General features: G+C 49.1%; 1 protein-coding gene across 1 annotated transcript in view; it reads right to left on the minus strand.

Annotated features, from left to right (window-relative positions):
• FIBCD1 (fibrinogen C domain containing 1) overlaps positions 1-23823 on the minus strand; it is a 101670-nt gene extending 77847 nt beyond the window's left edge. The window contains exon 1 of the mRNA XM_084821226.1: positions 23763-23823. Within this exon, the coding sequence (XP_084677352.1) occupies positions 23763-23774 (12 nt within the window). The 5' untranslated portion in view covers positions 23775-23823. The remainder of the gene's footprint in view (positions 1-23762) is intronic.
• Positions 23824-24113: the final 290 nt, after the last annotated feature.

Below are 24113 nucleotides of genomic sequence, written 5' to 3' on the forward strand. Positions count from 1 at the left end.
ATGGATCGACACAGCTGCCTGCAATTTTGGATTCTCCCTGGGATTGTGGCTGGGTGTGTGTGTGTGTGTGTGACGATGAGCACCTGCCCTTCCAAACAGACCACTACACCATTGCTCAGGAGGTAGAGATGGGCAAATGAGCAATGTTTGAGTTTGCTAGGATTCTCTGAACATTGTCTTGCTGCTTCTCTTGTGCCTGATTCCTGTTCGGGTTTGTGATGGCTGCTGGCTCTGTGCGAATGGGGAAATTGTGCAAATTGAGCAGCGATCGAACATGGGCTTTGCGCAAATTTCCCCAGATTTGAGCAACCTTCCTCCATAGACTAAACTGGGGCTGCTTTGATCCACGGGGGAAATTTGCATAAATGAAGGAATTTGCGCAAAATCAGACTGGAAGATCAGCGCAAATCAAACGAGAGCAGATGTCCAGTAATTTGTGAACATTTTCAGTGTCCATGCGCTCATGGTCATGTTCGGGGCTTCGAACAGCGCATGCTTGCTTGCATGTTTTGTGAGCAAAAGCAAAATTCCCATATGTCCCTATCAAGAGGTGGTAGATTCTCCTTCTTTGGAGGTATTTAAGCAGAGTTGGGATGACTCTCTGTCAGCGAAGTTGCGTCTGAATCCTGCTGCACAGGTTGCATTGAGCAGGGAGTTATACTACGTTACCTCCAGGGCCCTTTCCAACTCGATGATTCTAGAAGCAGAGAAGGATCAAAGTGTCTGAAGCCCTGTCCCTGCTGCTCTTCCATGAAAACCACCGCCAGAGAGGGCAGCTTTTACATATTACATGGGGGTGGGGGCGGGAATTTAGGAAGCCTCCACTACCGCCATGGGATGCTCATTCTCTTCCCCTCAAAACAGTGCAAATTGCTTTCCCCCTTTTCCCTGCTCCAGGATTTGCCTGAGATGCTTTCCCGAAAATCGGGCAAACCCTGAAAGGGGAAGAAAGGAGAACCAGCCTTTCTGTTTACCAGGATTTGTTCATTCATTCATTCATTAACAATATTTATACGCTATAATAACAACAACAACATTAAAACACAACTGTAAACAATGGAAACACATTACGAAGCAGTGTAAAAACGCCAGCGGCCAAGAATAAAATCAGTATCACAAAAACTCTCAAGCAACACCAAGGAATACTAAGAACAGCTTTTTACTTTAAAAACGTGAGAGTTTTAAGGATGCAATCCAAGTCCCACTGAAAACTGAAGAGCGTCAAGTGTCTCTCTGCTGGCATTAGGGATGTATGGATTTTGTTAAATTTGTTCCATCTGTGTTTCACAGATTGTCAGATGTCTTTTGTTCTGTTGTTTTGTTCTGCTCATGGACAGAATCGGATTTTTTTTAGGAATGTACAAGAATTTGGTTCCACTTGTGTCAGTGCACATTAGTGCAAGTGTGAATTTGCCCCAATCTCTCCCCTAGGGATGTATAGATTTTGTAAAATCTGTCCCACCTGTGTTTTGGGGATTGTCAGGCGCCTCTTGTTCCACAGCCCACCCATTGATGGAATTGGATTTTCCCCAGATTTATGCAAATGTGTATTCGAGGAAATTCACATGTGCAAAAATGCGCAAATTCCCCCCAAATGCGCAAAATCCCCCCATGTGCATTTCCATGCTTTAGCCTATGGGGAAATGCACATTTGGGGCAAATTTCTTGAATTTTTTGCTTTATTATCATATCATCATACCATACCAATTTTTGGCCTATTTTTCAAGGCCAAAATTTGCCCCAAATCAGGAATGTTAGAAAAACATTCCACAAGTTGGCAAAATCTGTCTGATGGAGAAAGCCAGTCCACTGTAAAATCTGCCAGTTGGATCCATCAAAATCCAAACTCATCTGGTTCCATGGCGGATTTCTCCAACATCCCTTATCAACCCAGAAGGTGAAAAAAAGCCTGGTCAGCAAGTGCATGCAACTCACTGAGGAATCTGCAGGTAGGGATGTATGGACTGTGTAAAATCTGCTCCGTCTGTGTTTCGCGGATTGTCAGGTGCCTTTCATTCCGTCATCCGCACAGCCGGACGCAAATATTTTCTTTTCATCGTGTGGAAAAATACGCAAATAATTGCGTAAGTGTTTACACAATTTACATAACATTTAGTGTGTCGTCCCCCATTCCGTTCAATGCTTCTTGAGCAGAAACGTACATATCTTCCTACGAATTTATATGTGTAACTTTCGGGGAAGTTAAAAAACAACAACAACAACATCTGAAAGTCCACGGACCACGTGGCCTGAGGGGGTTGCTCCGCAGCGGATTCCGCAGGTTGGATTCTTGGAAATCCAAGCTCATTTTAGTCCATCTCGAATTTCTCCAGCATCCCTATCTGCAGGTGGGATCCATAGAAATCTGAACAAATTGGAATCCATTGTGAATTCTCCAACATCCCTAGCTGACGTAGAGACGGAGCTACACTGATGGGACAACCCACTAATGTTACTGGAAGTGCTCCCTGCATTCCAGCAGAAAGCTCCACTGGCAAAGGCCAGGGGCACAGGGACTGAGTCCGGTTGGGGGAACTGAATGACCGCATAGCCATCTGCAGCTCAGATGACATCATGAGAGCCAGCGTGGTGTAGTGGTGAGAGTGTTGGACTAGGAGCTGGGAGATCCGGGTTCTGGTCCCCGCTCGGCCATGGAAGCTCACTGGGTGACTTTGGGCCAGTCACAGACTCTCAGCCCAGCCAACCTCACAGGGCAGTTGTTGTTGTGAGGATAAAATGGAGAGGAGGAGGATAATGTAAGCCACCTTGCAAGAGGAAAAAAGGAGGGCTATAAATGCAATACATAAATAAAATAAATAAATGGATCATGGCCTCACGCCCTGACATCATCATTCCCCGCCAAAGCCCTGGCTGGAGCTGCAGGCTTTGCTTTGTGTTGGTGCCATGTCCTTTCCTGTGCCATGTCCTTCCCGATCGGGGAAGGGTGAACTTTGCCACTTTACCCGCCCCACATCCTCTCTGATTGGGGAAAGCACAGCATGGGCAAAGCACTTCCCGTGCCATGTGCCCTCTCAACATGCAAAGATGGGAGGGGGAATCTGCCTGCTATCTCCAATCATTGATAATAGCGGGCTTCCTCTCCTCTCTTTCCAAGCCTCTGGAACCTCCAGGGGCCTTGAGGAGCCAGAGGAACAGGGAATCCCCCTGTGTCATCTCTGATGAATGGATGGAGATAACAGGGGGATTCCTGCCCCTTTCCCAAGGCCCTGGTAGACTTTTGGGGGTGGGGCTTCGGCAGGTGGAGTCACAGCTCCTGCAGACCAGATGGGGAACATCCACGGATCAAATTAGCCCCACGGGCTGGGTGTCCCCTCCCCAGGTGTAGACGTTCCACCAGCAGTGTACTGCCAGCAGAATGGGGGAGGGGGGAAACAGGGTGTGTTAATGGCAGGCACAGATCTGCCACACTGAAAGCCCTTTCACTTCCCCAACTTTCCCACAGAAAGGGCACAACCCCAGACCAGTTCTGAAGCTGGCAAGAAAAAGCCAGGCCCCCGACCGACCACCCTGCCCACAGCAAAATGGCACGGGGAGCTGATGATGGGAATTATTTAGTACTGATGCCTTCTGTTAGAAAGGCAGTTAGCAGAGAAAAACGAAAGGCAGAATGAGTGTTTACCAGTCCTATTTGCACACAAGGCTAAAAAAGGGTCCACACTCTTCTTTAGTGAAGAGAGGTAAAAATAGTTTACTCATAATATTATCTCGCATATAATATGCAGGTACTGTTTCAAAGAAGAAGTGTGTTCTGTACATTTTGTATTCAGTAACATTGGCAGGACAGAGAGAGAGCGCAAACACAAGTGCTCCCAGAAATGGAGGCGGTCAGAGAGAGGTGGGGAGGAACAAAATGAACAAATCACAGGAAACCACACTGTACGCTATAGAGATCCTAAGGCCTAAATCCCTATGAACTAACTAACTGCAACACTGCCCCCTTCCAGCACCTTGCAGACGAGGTTGCAATATTCTAGGGATGTACGAGACACTTACCTGGCTCCGTTTGGGGGCATCCGCTGTGGGGAGGGGAGGCACTCCATCCCTCTCCCCGGAATCCTCCCTGGCCGGCTCCGCTCCATGGCAACTCCATGGAGCTGCTGGCCAGGGCTGGCCACAGCTGGAGTTCCAGCCGCTGCCAGGCTGCTGCGGCCGCAAATGGCGGCCGCTACACCATTTGCATGGCTGTCTTTCTTTGTGATAGGCTATGTAAATACTTACGTAGCCTATTACAGCAAAGAGCATGGGTGCAAATGGTGCAGCGGCCGCCATTTGAGCCCCTGCTCTTTGCCGTGATAGGCTACCTAAGTATTTACATAGCCTATCACGAAGAAAGGCAGCCATGCAAATGGCAGCCACTACGACAGCCACCATTTCCGGCCGCAGCAGTCCAGCAGTGGCCGGGAGACGAACCAGAGATGAACCGCTGCTTTCGCCGCCACCTTCGCCGCCAGGTAAGTTCCGTCCCGGGGGGATTCCGTGGGGTGGCGGGGGCGATTCCCCGTTCTGCCACGGACTCCAGGGACTGGAGTCCGTGGCAGAATTCTCCAACATCCCTACAATATTCCCAACAATGGATGTGTCAGTTGTGCCTATGGCACCCCTCCCCACCCCCACTCCTGCCCGCCATACACATATCATATGGTTGGATCTCCCTGTGAAAGTTTTAAGGGTTTGGTAGAATAGATACATACTTTAAATCAGGGAAGGGCAAAATACGGCCCGTCACCTCGATGAATCCAGCGCGACATGGGCTTTTACTATTTTTTAAAGAGCAAAATATGTCCATTGCTACTACAGAGCACCCGAAGGGTGAAATCTAGCTTGCAAGTGAGCCGAGTTTGACCGTTTAGGAGCTCTGTAGCAGCTATGGACACCATTTCCTCCACAGATATAGTTCCAGCTGCCCTGTGGCCTGCAGAGGGAGGGGGTTCTCCACCCCAAGTTTCCCACCCCTGCTTTAAGTGGATATTGGCTTTGTTTTATTTCTTTCATTGTTGCGATGCCTTATGCTACGCTGCTGTGAGTGTGTTTCTGCATCGAGCATGGAGGAAGCAAATATAACGTGTAAATGAAAGGTGAACCCATCTGTATTTCTTTTTTAAGGTTACATAGATGATCACAATACTCCCTCAGCACGGCTACACCTTCTGTGGTCCTTTGAACGTGGCTCGCCCCACTTCCTTTCTTCTCCCCCAGAAGGCTCCTTCACCTGTATTCTGCCAGCAGCTGCTTTCCATGCATTTGCATATAGCTCTCTGCTCCTTTACCGCCTGCCTCCTCCTTTCTGTTACACCTGCAGAACGGAGGCTACAATTTTCTCCTGACCCCAGACGCAGCTGTCAGAAGGGATTGAGGCCTTGCAGGGGGGACGTACTGCATATTCAAAGAGACAAAAGACTACTTTTCTCTGGGGGGGGGAAGAGAGAGAGGGAGGGAAGGAAGGAAGGAGAGAAATTGCTGCTTCGGCAAAGTTTCCCCTCCTCCAACAGGGCCGCTCCCCCCCACACCCTGTCTTGGCTTCTCCGTGCAAGTGGATCTGGATTGACATCTTCCTTCAAGCATCCTTCATTCCTGCCCCTGCAGCCATTTGCATTAAGGTGACTTCAGCAAGGATCTGGAGAGGCACACAGGGAGGCAGTCCAGAGGCTGCTCCTATGGCACCAGCGTGCCTGCCCTCTAGGCTCAAAAGCGATGCCCTCGTTCCCGGCAGCACGGAACAGGAGTGGAGCACCGCGCAACCACCTGGAGTGGAGCATGGTGCTCAGCAGGACGTTCCCTGGCAAACCCAGCTGATGGGAAGACGCCGGTCCTCATGGATTGCCTGATAGCAGCCTCGGAGAGGATGCATTGCCGTCTTTGGGGTTTGGGCACATTCGAACACGAGACATCAAAGTCAATACGGGAGGCTTCTGTGGAGTCGAACGAGTCAGCTCAGCACTTACGATCATCCATTCAGATCCACGGAACGGGGTGGAAGGCCCAAATCCAGCAGGATTCGACTCACGTTACGTGGTGCGTGTGGAGCTGCTGGCAGACTTCACCTGAAGCATAATTGCAAGGTGGGCTGTCAAGCAGGTCATCAGCACCCACCAACCTCATCAGGGCCTGTGTCAAGGGCAGGCATGGTTGGGCACACGCCAAGGGCCCACACCCCAGCAGGGCCCCACTGACAAGAGCCCCCCGGAGTTGCTCCTCCTCCTCTCCACCATTGAAACCTTGCTTGTTCACCTGCCTCTCTCTCCAGCCCAGACCACAGTGGTGGTGGCAAGAAGGAGCAGGAGATGTGACGGCCTGCTTCCTCCCTGACTCTCTGCCTGTCAAGCAAGCAAGTGGCAGCAGTGATAAGAGAAAGGACGAGAAGCAAGAGCAGCTGCTGACAATGGCAGCGAGAAAGCAGGCCCACTGAGGGAGGGAGGCCATTGGGGGTGTCTTTTCCAAGCCCACCCCCCAAAACCTGGAGTTGGTACTGACCTCATGCATCTGCCTGAGTTCAGTGCCCTGGCCAGGCCCGCAGCTGCCGACACCTGCCTCCCCCCACCTCCTACTGGGCAGCTGGGTCTCCCAGCTGCCGTTTTAATTTTCCACGATTCCCCCAACAAAGCGTTGCTCTGAGGTATTGTGGGAAATTTAAATGGCGGCCCACTTAGGAGTGACCATTTCAGTTTCTCTCAGTGCACCACAGCGATGCTACATAGGGGAAGCTGTGGGAAATTAAGCTCGCAGCCAACCCCTGATGTTGCTCCGCAGGCAGAGGCCTGATGACCAGAGCTGGCTGCAGGATCGTGTGGGACCTCGGGCAAGGCAAGCCCCCTTTGTCCATGACTCTCATGGCCATGGTCGCCAGCTGCCCTCGCTCCTCCTCCTCTTCCTCATCATCGGCACCGCTTGCTCGCTTGACAGGCAGAGAGCCAGTGAGCAAGGAGGCCGCGGCATCTCCTGCTCCCCATTCTCACCACCACCGTTGTTTGGCTAGGGATGGGTGGACAAGAGATGTTCGGGTTTGCCCAGATTCTCCAAACATCAACTTGATGGTCGTCCTCCTTTGATTTCCACGACCGCTTGCGATCGCTGTTAATATGCGTGAACAGAAAAATCAAGCAAATCAAATGGGATTGAACAGGGAAAATTGTGCATATTGGGGAACACTGCCATAGAACTCACCCGGAGCCGTATATCCCCCATTTGTGCTTCACCAAGCTCCTAAAGAATAACGGTGGGCCGTAATAATTCTATGTTTCTAATACTTCAATGAGGAGCAACTAAGAGGCTCACTCATGCCGGTTCCCACTTTTTGTGTGTTGAGTCTGTGGAACATACTGTCGGTATGTACAATAGCTGTGTGTGGTTAGTGGTGCCTAAATTCCTCGGAGGACGGATGGACGATTCTTCTTTCGGGAAGTTGCCGTTCCTTGCTGCCTCCTTGTCTTTGCTGAAGGTCTTTGACGTCTCTCGAGGGTCTTTAAGCAGTTACGTAATAAGCAAAAAATAAGCAACAGCCAGAGCGGAAGCACACTTCCCATGCCGAGGAGGAAAGAGGGTGGGTGCCAAGTTTTATACTACCTTGGAATCTTGCATTTCTCTGGAGAGGGCTGCAGAGTGGGGCGTTGCTTTGTTATTCAGAGTACTGAAAGAAGCTGATTCTCTTCAAAAAGGAGGAGCACCAAGTTAGGGGGTGGATTAATCTGTGAAGTTCAGTTTCTCTCAGTTCCTCGTTTTTCCAGTCTTAAGTTCGGTTTGTCTCAAATGCCGGGAATTTCTCCAGTCATAAATTCAGTTCACCCTGAAGTTCGAGGGTTTTTTTTGTTTGTTTTAAATGCATGAAAATTCCTGTGTTTTTAGACACGTTTCTCATAATACATGAATTTTTGTTTTGAGCTATCCATAGTGTTTTGTGGGACGAATTGAGACAGACTATGAAATGAAGATGAGGAATACGGAAAATTCCTCATTAGGAAGCTGTACACAGGCAGAGCAAGGAGAATTAGAACTGGATTGTGCGGACATTTATCTGGGTCTGGGATGATCCCGGTGTCCAGAGAGGAGTAAAATGGGGTTGCTTGGTTGCTTGCTCCTCTTTGATTCAATTTGGATGTAAATGAACTGATACTAGAACTGCAGCATCCAGGGTATTTTCCCCCAACCATCAAGGCGCATACTCTGCCCATGTTACTGTAGGCAGATGACACACTAATGCTATCGGGAACACAAGCAGGCCCAAGATGTTTATTAAGAGATTACAGAGCCAGCTTGCCACACAGAACAGTTAAGTGTAAATTATATCAAGACTAAAGTGTGGATGTTTGAAAGCTGTCGTCCGTCGCGTAAATAGATTCTTGATGATCAAGAAATTGAATGAGTCAGAGGCTTTAACTGCCTGGGGGTTTGTTTGTTTTGGGGAAAACAACAAATGGAATACTTGCATAGCAGTAGCCAAGCTCAAAGCCTCCAGATTCTCAGCATGCAGTTTTGGGTAAGAGCTGAAGGGGGAAATCAAGCGTTTCCCTCAACTGATGTGTGGGGCAGAACTATACTGACTGCTGGATGTAGATCAGGGCTGGGCAGATTTCAGCTTGTCAGATCTACTTTGTTCCAGGTACAAAAGGAATCTACTTAGAATTAAAGAACAGAGTGCCTCTGAGCATGTATACCATGCTCCTTCATGACAAAACACTTGCAGCCTCTTAAAGAATAATGCCATGCCTGTTGGTACTCCTAGGCACAGCCCCTGCCATAGTACGCCCCTATAGCCCCCTGAGGGAGGGGTCTGTCCCCTGGGGGGGGGGTCTGCCCCACAGCAAGGGGGAAGGGGCAGGCCTAAAATTCTATCTCTTGGCCTGCTAATCTCCCCTGGCTTTGATTGTATGGACTGCAAAGCTAAGTGCTGGTTAGGGAAGTCTGCCCCAAGTGGCTGAAGATATTACTGCGGGCTTCAACTGCATGGACAAATTTACGTTTAGCAGAATTAATTAATGTGTTTTTTAAAACAAAATAACGCTGAGGTGCATGCTCCTGAGATCCCCTTAGTATGCATGCCAAGTTTCAGGTGTCTAGGTAACATGGTCTTGATGCTTGATGGATGGAGAGACAGACACACATCCTTTTTTATTATTATAGATAAAGTGCCTGAAATTGCTTGAGGCTGCTAAGAATTAACAGAAGCCCTGCCTGCAGGCACACAATCTAATGATAAAACAAACTATGTTGAGGAGGAGAGGGAAGGAAAAGGGTGGCCAGGTATGAAAATGGACAGTACTGGGCTCCTGCACTGTGAATAAGGAGCAAAACAGGGAATTTTAGTAGGTGTAGTTCGCCATGTAAGTATAGCCCTCCTCTTTTGCGTCTGGACACTCTAGTAATATAAAGGTGCAATCCTCATAGAATCATAGAATAGTAGGTTGGAAGGGGCCTGTAAGACCATCGAATCCAACCACCTGCTCAATGCAGGAATCCAAGTCAGAGCATCCCTGACAGATGGCTGTCCAGCCTCGTCTTGAACGCCTCCAGTGTGGGGGAGCCCACCATCTCCCTAGGTAATTGGTTCCATTGTCATATTGCTCTAACAGTCAGGACGTTTCTACTCATGGTCAGCCGGAATCTGGCTTCCTGTCACTTGAGCCCATTATTCTGTGTCCTGTACTCTGGGACGATCGAGAAGAGATCCTGGCCTTCCTCTCTGGGACAACCTTTTAAGTCCTTGGAGAGCACTATCCTATCTCCCCTCAGTCTTCTCTTCTCAAGGCTAAGAGTTCTTTCAGTCTCTTTTCATAGGGCTTTGTTTCCAGTCCCCTGATCATCTTCATTGCCCTCCTCTGAACCCTCTCCAGCTTGTCTACATCCTTCTTAAAGTGCAGTGCCCAGAACTGGACACAGTACTCCAGATGAGGCCTAACCAGTACTGAGTGGAGGGGGACTAGTACTTCCCGGGATTTGGAAGCTATGCTTCTATTAATGCAGCCCCAAATAGCATTTGCCTTTTTTGCAGCCACATCACACTGTTGGCTCATATTCAGCTTGTGATAGACAACAATTCCAAGATCCTTCTTGCTTGTAGTGCTGTTGAGCTACGTATCCCCCATCTTGTAACTGTGCATTTGGTTTCTTTTTCCTAGGTGCAGAACTTGGCATTTATCCCTATTAAATGTCATTCAGTTGTTTTCTGCCCAGCGCTCCAGTCTATCCAGATCACTTTGAATTTTGTTTCTGTCTTCCAAGGTATTAGCTATCCCATCCAATTTTGTGTCATCTGCAAATGTGATCAGCATTCCCTGCACCTCCTCCTCCACGTCATTAATAAAAATGTTGAAGAGCATGTTTAGATGGGGGGAAACGTCCTACAACTCCCAGCATGCCCCAGTGGGAGTTGTAGGACTTTTTTCCACCTAAACATGCATAAGATTGTGCCCTAGACCAGAAAAAGAGACAGGTCTCTGCCCAAGAAGGTTACATTCAGCACCAGTTGGAGGAGAGGGACGTGAGGTGCAAAGATCACTGTTTAACCTATCAGAGAAAAAGAGAGGAATGAGGGACAAAGGGCGAATGTTGAGAAATGCCATTCCACATATATTTTGCTCAGGCTTGAAGACGAAAGTCCAGTCCTATGCACATTTACTCAGAAGCAAGTCCCATTGCGGTCAGTGGGGCTCTCCCCCCACCCCCAGGTAGGTATACACACTTACCAGGGCATAATCCCCATTGAACACAGAGGGACTTACTTCCAAGGAAAGATACACTTGGGGTTGGGGCCAAATTTACGCTGGATCATCTGTGCTGATGGAAATGGACTTCCCCACCCCCTCCTTCCCAGGGCAGCCCCTCCAGCCCCCTGAAAATGCACCACAGGGAGTCAAGAGACCCTGCTGAATGGGGTGAGCTGTGGTGGGGAGGGGGGACCCCAAAAATTGGGCAGAGGGACATTCCACAAGTGGAGCCCTCCCTTTCACAGAAGGGCCTTTCCTTTCATAGAAGGCAGATCCTGGATCCAACCCCTGATCAGGTTGCACGCCTACCTGGGAGTAAGTCCAATTGGTTTGAATGAGCTTGCTTCTACCAGTTAGGTAGCAAGCAGTAAAGCTCAAGCAGTGAAGCTCAAGCAGTGAAACTCAAGAGGGAATTTTTTTTAGGTTTGATCTGGAAGGAATATAATCACATCATCCCAGGCTGCAGTTTACTTATTTCATTTCTTATATGCATTTATTAGTCTCTTCTCCTTCTTCTCCTTCTTCTTTCATGAAAAGCACACAAGCTATCATCTGATCAGAAGCGAATTAACAATATTTTAAAAATCAATATGAAGCAACCTGTATTAAAACACTGCCAGTAAAAACAGGTGTGGGATTCACAGAAGCCGCAGCTGGTGAGGAAAACTCTCTAAAATAAGTGTTTATCTCCTGACAGAATAAAAAAAGGGAACCTAGAAGGGCTCTCTGTACAGGGGAAGTGGGTTCCAGAGTTTAGTTATTATTTACTTTTATTTAAAATATTTATGCCACTCCTTTCCACCCATTGTCCTCAAGCCGCCTTGCAGATCCCAGGATAAAACCATAGCTCAAAACAAAATTATATAGTTTTTAAAAATAAATAAACAAAAATAGCTACACCATTTAAAAAGCAATGCAGAAAACAAAGCTGCGGTTTTAATGTTCTATATATTTTCAATTGTTTTATTGTGTGCTGTTTGGTTTTAATTTTTGTGAACCGCCCAGAGAGCTTCGGCTATTGGGCGGTATAGAAATGAAATAAATAATAAAAATAATAATAATAAAAACTGCAAAAACATACAAAGTAGCAGTAAAACCAGACATGTCATGAGGACAATTGATAATATACTCTCTCCAGTGGAGGCTGGTGGCTTCAATTTCAGTGGGGCCCTGAATCCCTTCTGGGTTTCAGTCAGAACCAGCCAGAACTGCAAAGGTGCTGAACCTATTTGGGGGATAGGGCAATGTGTTGCTCAGCTCTGAAATAGAGGATGCCTTCAAACAGAGAACTGTCACCTGTAAAGTAGGACTTACAGCCACCCCCTGGATGGGTTTTTGGCCTCTCTGGGCCTGTTGACAGATTTTTTGTTCTTTGTCTCTCACCTGCTTCTATGTGCCCTGACCTGCCCATCTCAAACACTCACCAGCCAAGATCCAGAGTTTTTGAGGACAGCACCTGAGCGGCCCAAGTTCCAGACTCAGCGCATTCGGTTCCCAGGGTCTTGGAAGCCCCTATGACCCAGCACGTTGTTGTGAATATTGCAACTTCATCTGCAAGTTACAGGAAGGGGCAGTGCTGCAGTTAGTTAATTTATGAGAATTTTGAGCACAGCTGGCCTTAGGATCTCTATAGCCTACAGTGTGGTTTCCTGTGATTTGTTCCTTTTTGAACCTCCCCTTCCTCCCCCCTGTCTCTCTGACTTCCACCATTGCTGGGACCATGTGTGTTTGCTCTCTCGCTCCTTGAAATGGAACACAAAATGGACTGAACAAACTCTCTCAAAACTCTGTGCTGTACCTGCATTGTATATGCAAGAACACTTGTGAGTAAAACGGTTTCCTTTCCTTCACTGAAGAAGGGCGTGGTCCCCTTTTGCTATTTTGAGAAAGCCCTGCGTGCAGGTGGGACTGGTGAACGCTCATTCTGTTTTGCCTTTTGTTTTTCCTCTGCTAATTGCCTTTCTAACAGGAGGCACCATCATCACTAAATAATCCCATCACTAATCTTGCTTCTGTGAAGGACAGCATCTCACCCTCTGATAATAGGGGATACACAGGCATGGTTTACAAAATGTACAGTAGCAGCATAAGCACAGGTTGCATCCTGACTGATGCTGAATCCACTGTGCTGATGGTAGTGGACTCTCCCATCTCCTCCTTCCCATAGCAGCTCCTTCAGCCCTCTGGAAGTGCTACACAGTCAGGAGACCCTGCGGAATGGGCTGAACTGTGGTGTGCGTGGGCAGGGGGGAGCCCCAAAGATCAGGCGGAGGGATCTTCCGCAAGCAGAGCTCTTCCTGGCACGGAAGGCCCCTTCTTGCGGAAGGCAAGATCCCGGATAGAACCTTACATCTTCGGAAAATAACAAAAATCTTCTCTGCAAAGAAGTCCAATTTCTCAGAGAGGGAGAGAGACACAGACACAGCCAGGAACAGTTCTGGTAAGGGGACAAAAGAACATCCGTGCAATTAAAAAAGCGCACGCACGCACACGCACACACACATTGCTATGCTCATGGAAATGCTTTGGGCTTCCCTCAATTTTCTTTTGCTTGAAAAGCAATGCTCAGGTTCATTTCATGTTTCGCTTTAGTGAAAGCGAGTGGTGCCCACAACATTTGTACTGCTTAGGCGTGCTTTTGTTCAGGGCGCCAGGCAGCTGTTCCATCCCACCCCCTCAGTGCTCCATTTTTCCCCCCCCAACTGATACACAATATTCTACGGCTGCTGAGCGTACGTGATCGCCCTTGGACTGGTGGGGGGGGGGTTAGTGTGTGTGTAGGGGGTGACCCTTAGTTTTTAAAATTATTTGCACTTCTGGAAATCTTGGGGTTTCCTTGAGCATACTGGTACCTCCGCCTTGTTCAGTACCATGCTAATCCCTCCCCCCTTGCTGATCCCTTGCTGATCCCTCCCCTTGCTGATCCCTCCCCCTTGCTGATCCCTTGCTGATCCCTTGCTGATCCCTCCCCTTGCTGATCCCTCCCCCTTGCTGATCCCTTGCTGATCCCTTGCTGATCCCTCCCCTTGCTGATCCCTCCCCCTTGCTGATCCCTTGCTGATCCCTCCCCTTGCTGATCCCTCCCCCTTGCTGATCCCTCCCCCTTGCTGATCCCTCCCCCTTGCTGATCCCTTGCTGATCCCTCCCCTTGCCGATCCCTTGCTGATCCCTCCCCCTTGCTGATCCCTCCCCTTGCTGTTCCCTCCCCCTTGGTGATCCCTCCCCTTGCTGATAGCTCCCCCTTGCTGATCCCTCCCCTTGCTGATCCCTCCCCCTTGCTGATCCCTTGCTGATCCCTCCCCTTGCTGATCCCTCCCCCTTGCTGATCCCTTGCTGATCCCTCCCCCTTGCTGATCCCTTGCTGATCCCTCCCCCTTGCTGATCCCTCCCCCTTGCTGATCCCTCCCCCTTGCTGATCCCTCCCCTTGCTGATAGCTCCCCCTTGCTGATCCCTCCCCTTGCTGATCCCTCCCCCTTGCTGATCCCTTGCTGATCCCTCCCCTTGCTGATCCCTTGCTGATCCCTCCCCTTGCTGATCCCTCCCCCTTGCTGATCCCTTGCTGATCCCTCCCCTTGCTGATCCCTCCCCCTTGCTGATCCCTTGCTGATCCCTCCCCTTGCTGATCCCTCCCCTTGCTGACCCCTCCCCTTGCTGACCCCTCCCCTTGCTGATCCCTCCCCTTGCTGATCCCTCCCCTTGCTGACAGCTCCCCCTTGCAGATCCCTCCCCCTTGCTGATCCCTCCCCTTGCTGATCCCTCCCCTTGCTGATCCCTCCCCCTTGCTGATCCCTCCCCTTGCTGATCCCTCCCCCTTGCTGATCCCTCCCCCTTGCTGATCCCTCCCCTTGCTGATCCCTCCCCTTGCTGATAGCTCCCCCTTGCTGATCCCTCCCCCTTGCTGATCCCTCCCCTTGCTGATAGCTCCCCCTTGCTGATCCCTCCTCTTGCTGATCCCTCCCCCTTGCTGATCCCTCCCCCTTGCTGATCCCTTGCTGATCCCTCCCCTTGCTGATAGCTCCCCCTTGCTGATCCCTCCCCCTTGCTGAACACTCCCCTTGCTGATTCCTCCCCCTTGCTGATCCCTTGCTGATCCCTCCCCTTGCTGATCCCTCCCCCTTGTGCAGTACCAGTGCCAGGTTTTGGGGGCCCTTGGGCAAGACAACCCCATGGGCCCCCTCTCTCAGTGGGTCTACCTTCTCACTGCCATTGTCACCGGCAGCTCTTGCCCCTCATCTTCTGTCTCTTGCTTGCTGCACAGGCAGGGAGCCAAGGAATAAGCAAGCAGTGGCATCTCCTGCTTCTCCTCGCCACAAGCCTTATTTGGACCAGAGTGAGAGGCAGGTGAGCAAGCGAGTTGCAGTGGTGAAGAGGAGGAGGAACTCAAGGGGGCTCTTGTCACCCTGCTGGGAGGTGGGCCCTCGGCAGGATCCTAACCATGCCTACCCTTGATGCCGGCTCTGCTCCTGTTCCTTAGCTGGCCCTGTTTTTACTCCAGTCCTGTTGTCACTCACCACCTGAGTTTGCTACTAGAAGGACTGATGTCACTGGCAATTCAAGGCCACAGTGATAAATTTGGAGACCCTCGTGCCTTACTTTCAAAACCTCACAATTCCTAGGAAGGAAATGCTGGCAGGATGGGATGGCCGGGGGGGAAGGGGGGGTTGAAAGGAAATAAAATATGAAAGACTGGGGAAAACTGCAGCCGTCACAGTGGCTGTTGAACCCTTTCTAAAACCCACCTCTAGCAGGCCAACAAAGCAGCGTGGCTATGAACTTGAGACTGTTTACACGGAAATGTCCGGTTGGGTGAGCCACAGCCAGTGTGGAGCGAGAGCTGTTATTTTTCACCTCTCCCCCCTTTCTACATCTCCACCATGGTAAGGATCAGAGCGTTATGTTCTGACTGACAGATCACATTTCGGGGAATGAAAGGAACCACAGGAAGAAAGCTGTTCTCCTCGCCCGGGGAGCGGACGCAGCCGAACGAAGGAGCTTGCCTCACCAAAGGGGAACGCAGATGAGAACTCAATACCGCCGCCTGGTCTCATCCTTCGAGCTCCCTGCAAACGCGGAAGCAAGGAGGATGGAACGAGCATTCACTCAAGGCAAATGTCAGGCACTTTTCGATCAGGAAGGCCAAGGGGGGAAGCAGGCAGCGGAGATGGTGGCTGGGGCAGTTTTAGCTCATTTGGGGCTATATGCTGCCCTGGGCGCACCCTGAGGACAGGAAGAGGATAGTAAAAGTCCATGTGCAAATGTCAAACTACTTTGCTCCATGCCCTTCAGTCCAAATCACCCTACAAAACATCACTGAGAGAGAGACATACAGAGAGAGAGACAGAGAGCGAGAGACAGAGAGCAAGAGACAGAGGGAGATATATTTGTGTGTGTGTTTTAACAGCAGACCTACTGATGAGGGAGATAATGATGAAACGTTGAGCTTAAATACATTTTTTGAATGCTCTCTTCTTAGTCTTTCTATCATGCATACATCTTTAGTATCTTTTTTACTAGCAAACAGACACAGCTTCAAAGGGTTGGAATACCCCTTAGTTTGGTGCAGCAAAGCCTTCAAGCAAGCCTAATGCAGCTGTCAGAGCCTGACACATTGTGCCCGCCCCCTCCGAGTGAAGTCATGCCCTCTGGTACCCCTAGGCACGACCCCTGTGCCCTTACAGCACCCTGAGGGAGGGGTCTGTCCATTCCATTCCCCTGAGGGTAGGGGGCTGCCCCATGGCAGGGGGGAGAGGAAACCATATAACTCTGTCTCTTGGCCTGCACATCTCCCTGGGCTTTGAAGTGTATGAACTGCAAAGCGATGTGCAGTTTAGGGAAGTCTGTGCCTAGTGGCTGAAGGTGATACTGCAGGCTTCAACTGCATGGACACATTTAAATTAATTAAAATTTATCAATGCATTTTAGAAACAAAATACCCCAATGTGCAAACCCCTAGGGTCCCATTAGTAAGCATTTCAAGTTTCAGGTGAATAGGTCTCACAGTTTTCATGCTATGGTGCTGACAGACAGACACACACACACACACACACTATTATAGATAGGGATGTACGAGAATTTTGTTTTCGCTCACAAAACATGCAAGCATGCCCTTCAAAGCTCCGAAGGCAACCAAGTATCCGGCAAAAATACTTGCAACATATCTCATGTTTGTCTCGTTTCGATTCCCAGTTCGATTTGCGCAAATGTCCTAATTTGCGCAGATTTACCCCATAGACTGAACCAGACCCACTTTAGCCTATGGAGGAAAGTTGCACAAATTAGTAGATTTGCACACATTTGGGATGCACAACTTGGGGGGAGTTTGCAGAACTCTCCCATTCAATTGCTGCTTGATTTGCACATGCTTCCTGATTGCACAGAGCAAGCAGCGATCACAAATGCGAACAGGAATTAGGTGCGAGATGATTCATTTGCCCATCCCAAATTATACATTTATTTGGAGTATTTATAACTCAATTACAAATGAAAGTTCTTGGGGCTGTATACAATATATTTAAAATACAACCAGATGGGCAGGAGTTGCTAGGGAAGGGTAGCTGTATTCAAGTCCCCACAACACAGGCCTTATATGTTTCAGGTGCTACTCTGTCTCTGAACCTCTGGGCCACAGCTGATCTCGGAAGATGTGGGTTGCTATAGGAGAAAGAAGCTAGTCCCTCAAAGGGTGGGTCTACCTCACCTGTGCTATGGGAGGTTGGAGAAATCCATTTAGGGGGTGAGGTTCGAAAGGTTTTCCTAGGCTTAGTCCTCTGGACTTTGTTTCAGTTTCCACTGCAGTGCCGGACTCGATCTGCAGCAAGCTGGGATGGTTCGCAGATTTTCTGGAAATTTTATGCAATTGGGGGGGGGGCTGTAAGTTGCTCACATTTCTGAGGAATGTGCACAAATTTCTGAGTATTTTTCACAAAAATTACCACTAGCTTTCCATAATTGGTTCTATTCAGCTGTGAGTTGTGTGAATCTGGCTGTAATTTGCGCAAATGGCTCAGAAATTTGCACAAATTGAAGAACCTTCAAAAATGCACAAAGAAGTTCCTGGAGCTTGGGTAACAGCCTGTAGCTCATCTCGCAGATGCAAAGTGGTGCACACCACGGAACTTCGTTGAACCACAATGGAACCGGATTTCCCAGAGACACATATCCCTGACTGAGCTCCAACTGCCGATATCTATCTCACAGTTTTGGCTCCTGTTGGCAGATGCAAAGGGTACTGAGAGAACAAAGGTGTTTGCAACAGGGGTAGGCAATGTGGTGCCCATATGCCACCCAGACACCTTTCTTGGCACCTGCCAACAGGCCATACACCATCCCATTTTTTTTTCTTTTTCTTCTTTAAAATTAGCACATTTTCTTATGGGCAGCTGGGATCACTTTTGCACTTCTAACCACCTGCAACCATCTTCTTTTCCCATGAATGGCTCTGGGATACTTGAGGAGGCTCAGAGCCGTTGTTAGGAAATGAAGACAGCAGGCGGGGGCAGACCGCTGTTTTCCTCTGTCACCAAGAAAACAAACCGGGGCCGGGGGGAGAGAAATGATGCTGAAAACTGTGGGCTGAAAGGAGTTGCTTAGTGTGATCCCACCTCTCCCGTGTACACAGTCGTTTGGGCAGATTGCTTGTCCTTTCTGACTAGGCATGCCTCCCATGGCAGCCATTTTGTGGTGGTGCCCACGACAGCATCTCAAATTGCCACAGGTGCCCACAGGCCCAAAAAGGTTGCCCACCCGTACTTTACAAGGACCCCCCCTAGTCTGCAGGTGTTGCACCTCATGTAGCAAAATAGGTTCAACTGTAATAGGACAGATGCACAGGCAAGCCCTGGGCATGAGCTGTGATTCCCCAGAATTTTGCATGAGAGTTCAGTATTGCCTGGCAGAATTTGTCTTCCTAAGAATCGGTTGGATCCAGGATTTGCCTTCCATGAGAGGCAGGGACTTTCTGCAAGAGGAAGAGCTCCGCTCGTGGAAGGTCCCTCAATTGGGGGGGGTTCCTCTTCCCCTCAAGCTCACCCCATTCAGCAGGGCCCCCTGAATGTCTGTGTAGCACTTTCAGGGTGCTGGAGCAGCTGCCGTGGGAAGGAGGGGGCAGGGAAGTACCCATGTTCCACAGCATTGCAGTGAAAAAATACGGGTTTGCGGGGGGGCAGCGGCCCTTTTTTAACCCACAGAACCACCAAGGCATTGCATTTTGGGAAAATTAACATGGCACACACAACCACGGCACCTGGGGGCCCATCAGATGTCACCCTGCTGACAGCCCCCTCCACCGTGGGGCTGGCTCTGGTGTCCATTACTAGCCCCTGCTGGCTTTTCCACTTAAACCCCCATTATGTGAACTTCTCCCTGTACAGCAGGGGTGCAGAGCCTCAGGGCCAGGGTTACCCAGTTGGCCATGCCCCTTGCCTTGGCCCCACCCCCTTTCTCCCTACCACCGATAGTTTCATGTTTCCCTGACGTTTGTGCTGTTCCTCCCCCCCCCCCATTCTAAGAAATTGAAATGCCTCTTCTAAGGCACAGTTATGGCAGGAAGAGCTTCAAGCTAAAATGTGCTGGTATTTTTGGCTCCACCCTTTTTGCCTTTGGCTCCACCCACCACTGGAGTGCAGCCCCCAAGAATGCCTCTGAAATGGCATTCAGCCCTCGAGCTGAAAGACGTTCTGCACCCCTGTTATACAGCCTTCCAATCCTGGGCCACATCTATAATTGTTGTAGGCTTGAAACTCAACATTAAAAAAACTAAGATCATGGCATCTGGCCCCATCACTTCCTGCCATATAGAAGGGGAAGAAATGGAAGCAGTGACAGATTTTACTTTCTTGGGCTCCAAGATCACTGCAGATGGTGACTGTAGCCATGAAATTAAAAGACGCTTGCTCCTTGGGAGGAAAGCTATGGCACACCTAGACAGCATAGTAAGAAGCAGAGACATCACCTTGCCGACAAAGGTCTGTATCATCAAAGCTATGATTTTCCCAGTAGTAATGTATGGCTGTGAGAGCTGGACTATAAGGAAGGCTGAGCGCCGAAGAACTGATGCTCTCGAACTGTGGTGCTGGAGAAGACTCTTACGAGTCCCCTGGACTGCAAGGAGGTCAAATCAGTCAATCCTAAAGGAAATCAACCCTGAGTGCTCATTGGAAGGACAGCTACTGAAGCTGAAGCTCAAATATTTTGGCCACCTAATGCGAAGAGAAAAGTCACTGGAAAAGACCCTGATGCTGGGTAGGATTGAAGGCAGAAGGAGAAGGGGATGGCAGAGGATGAGATGGCTGGATAGCATCACTGATGCAATGAATATGAACTTGAGCATGCTCCAGGAGAGAGCGGAGGACAGGAAGGCCTGGCATGCTATGGTCCATGGGGTCACGAAGAGTCGGACACGACTTAACGACTGAACAACAACAACAACAACCTGTCCTCCATTAATAACAACACTATCAGAGGTATATTGATTTAGAGTGTTCAAAGAACACGTCCATTATCTCAGCAATTTTCACAGCAACCCTGTGGGGCAGACCAGTTTCATTACTCCCAGAATGCAAATGTGGGCGGGGGGAGTGAAGCTTAGAGAATAAGGGCTTGTTGAAAGCAGCCTAGTGCGCTGATAGAACCAAGCATATCCTGATTTAGAGCTCAGGTCTCTTAGCTGCAGTGTTCCGCTATCACAGGGCCATTGCAGAGCTGGAAAGGATAATGCAGGGCCAGGATGCGAACCAATGACTGCCTCCCATTTTCTGCACAGTAAGGCAGAAATTTGACGGGTTAAGCATTTATTATCCCTGCAGCCCAACACCTGGGGGGGAAATAACTCTGCATCTGTTTAATTTTTGCTGTCTCACAGCTGGTAAAAGCCAAGGTGTCCTGCCAGAACATGTCAGTATCTAAGCCCACAATAAGGTAGCCAGCCGCCCAAAACTTTATCTGCTGCTCGTCCAGCCCTGGGTTTCATGCCATGTATTTAGCTGGATCAAACAGGGACGTTGATGTTCACCACCTGTATCAATTGATAGCACACCCTGAAATACCAGCCGCTGCTGCTTACTTGGCTCCACTGACTGCTACAGCAGAGGTCCCCAGTCTTTGCCGCCGGACACAGCAAACGTTCCCAGGTTCCAGCTGCAGACGCGCTAGAAACTAACAGGTGCTGCCTCCTGGCTCACTAAAAGCTCACCAGGCTCTACCTCCTGCCCGTCCTGGCTCCGCCCCTGATCTGCTCCTGGTTCTGCCCACTGCTCAGATGTTTCTAAAATCACAAGTGGGCAACTTTAAGTCATGGTGGCAAGAAGGAGGAGGAGGCCTGGATCCAGCAACGGTTAGTTTGCCAGTGAGCCAGGGCTGGTGTCAAGGGTTGGCACTGTTGGGCACCTGCTGAGGGCCCATACCCGAGACAACTCTGGAATTCGCTACCACAAGATGTAGTGATGGCCACCAGTTTGGATGGCTTGAACAGGAGGCCAGAAAAATTCCTGGAGGAGAAGGCTATCAATGGCTACTAGTCCTGATGGTTCTATGCTACCTCCAGTATCAGATGCAGTGTGCCCATGTACACCAGTTGCTGGGAAACATGGGTGGGAGAGTGCTGTTGCACTCATGTCCTGCTTGTGGATTTCCCATGGGCAGCTGGTTGGCCACTGTGTGAACAGAACACTGGACTAGATGGACCCTTGGCCTGATCCAGCATGGCTCTTCTTATGTTCTTACTCTAGATCCCAGCCCCCTTAAACCCCAGGGGGTATGTTTTGTGAAAAGCTTCACCAGCTGTGAAATGCCCCCCATACGCACATTTCAGTGATAGTTCGATGACTGCAAAATCAAAATGGGTTGGAAATGATTGTGCAGTCAGAATGAGTAGAGGAAACACGGCCATCACATCTAGTTTGACCAAAAGTCAGTATAATACTAATTATAAACATTTCTCTGCTCACAGATACCCCTCATCCCACCCCTCTCTTTCTAGGCCTTAGCTGATGCTTCATTTGATTTGATCATCAAACAAAGGCATAGGAGCAAAGATCATGAACTTCTTATAGGACGACAAGTAGCCAACAGGCAAATGAAAGCACCGAAAGGACAACTGTGGTGTGCATGAAAGCAAGCGGAGGCTATGGAGCTAATGAAGAGCATGTGGACGGCAAGAGCAGAGGCCCAGTGGAGTGTACGGGGTCTGTAACCAGAGGTATGAATTATGTATCAGGTGTCTTCTTGTGGTCAAGAAGCCAATCACCCAAACAGTCACTGGAGTGACCCGCAGTCTTTTCATGAACTTAGAATCACGGAATCATAGGATAGTAGGGTTGGAAGGGGCCTATAAGACCATCGAGTCCAACCCCCTGCCCAATGCAGGAATCCAAGTCAAAGCATCCCTAACAGTTGGCTGTCCAGCTTTAACAACTTTTCACCAGCACAATGCCCTTATTGGAGTTACAGGTTCCTTGGTTCACCCTTCCCGTTGGGATGTCAGAGAAATCCGCAATGGCTTCAAATGAGTTTGGATTTCAATTTTCATTTGGATTCTGCAAAAATCTTGGACAACCAGTTTTAACTTGGGGAGGTTGCACAAATTTGCACTTGCGCTAATGTTCATTAACGCTAATGCGCACTCTCACTAATGTGCATTAGCACTCTTGTGCACGTGGAATGACATTCTCGTACATCCGCTAAATAAATAAATAAATAATACAATTCTGTCCATGAGCAGATGATGGACTGAAAGGCGACTGATAATCTATGATACAAAGATGGAACAGATACAACAAGATCTGTAGAGCCCTACCTTCCCAGTCCATTTTTTCAGGAGGCAACGGAAGGTGGTCACCTGTATTCACACCCCCACCCACATATCATCAGGGTTTGGCCCCAAATGAATTCCATTCATTGATTTATTTTAAACAATTATACCTTGGATCAAAGAAAGGTTAGTGTTTACAGTCTATTGGACACCCCTTAGGTTATCCTGGGGAAAAAAATATTGATTGCCCACTATAGGGGATTTCCTCTTCCTGGATTGCTACCATCTATGGGGGAACTGCTCCTTCACTGGGCAATCCCACCTATGGGGTTTCTAATTGATAGCAAATGCTTATACTTCTGGGCCTAAGGAGCTCACTGCTACTACAACTCAGAGTTCCACAAGCTGACAATTTTCTCCCGCCACCAGTTCTTTAAAATACTTTAAAACCTCCTAGTAGCTGGTATAAGAGACTTTGGTGTGAGATGGGCACCACCAGTAGAGACAAGATGAACTATTGAGATATTTTGTACATGAGGGATTACTAATATTTAGTTTGGGGTGTTCAAAAGGCTTCGTGACCATTCTTTAGGACTCAAGATACAGCCTTGATGTTACAAGCCTCTTACTAACTTCTTTTACCTCAGATTGAATTCCCCAAACCTCCACCCCAGCCAAATACACTCACAGCCAGGTCCAGCTGTTGGGCACAGTACTCCTCCAACACTGAAGCTCCCCGTGTTGTATTTCTGCCTGCTTGGCCAGTTTATCTGGGTTTTTACTCTCTGCTTGTATAACTTTCCTCTGGCAAGATTTTAGGGCAGCCTCCTGGCGTAACACAGCCTCTTGCATCTGATCTTCACCAACCACATATGGTTATCCTGCAGATAAGGAGTAGCTTACTGTTCAGGCCTTAGCTATTCACTTTCTCTTCAGCTTTCTCCTAGTCCTTTTACACCACCACACACTGACCAGCAGTCGGTGCTTCTCCCTCACTGACTACCACAGACAAACTCCACTCCTAACTATCAAAAGTCAACTCTTTTAATTATTTCCCACCTAGCTAGAATCCCCAGCTAATCCGAATTGAATTTACCTGATCCAGACCCCATCTAACAATACTCAAAGAAATTCTCTCTCCCCCACTTCAGAACATCACTAAGCAACTACTACACAGGCCTTTGACAGTAACAAAGCAAGGCCTCAGGCCTATTCAGATACATTGTAGCCTCACAGAGGCCAAACAAAATAAACATTACATAACAACAAGAGTTATATGCCAATGGGGGAGACCAACCTGACCATCCATGGGCAAGAGAAGGAGCAGATGCAGGCAGCTCACTTCACCCTGCCAGAAGGAGCCCTCGGCTCGGACTGACAGTTGCCCTCGGACTACAAAAGGAAGGGGAAAGAACACTCTGCCCCCCTCCATCAGCTAAATAGCCACTGGTTGCCAGTCAAGCAAGAACACCCACAAGGGAACATCGGCCTGGCCCGAAGAGCATTTAAATGCCCACTTATAGTTCACCACCGTGTTCTGGCCTTGAAAAACCGATCTCCCTCCTCTCCCTTTTCCTTCCACTTCCTTTCCCTCGTGCATCTTGTCTTTTTAGTTTGTACGCCTGATGGCAGGGCCTCCCTCTCTCTT

Source organism: Heloderma suspectum, chromosome 14, assembly GCF_057233095.1.
Source record: "Heloderma suspectum isolate Gila_16-S chromosome 14, 16-S_ref, whole genome shotgun sequence".
Taxonomy (NCBI): Eukaryota; Metazoa; Chordata; class Lepidosauria; order Squamata; family Helodermatidae; genus Heloderma; species Heloderma suspectum.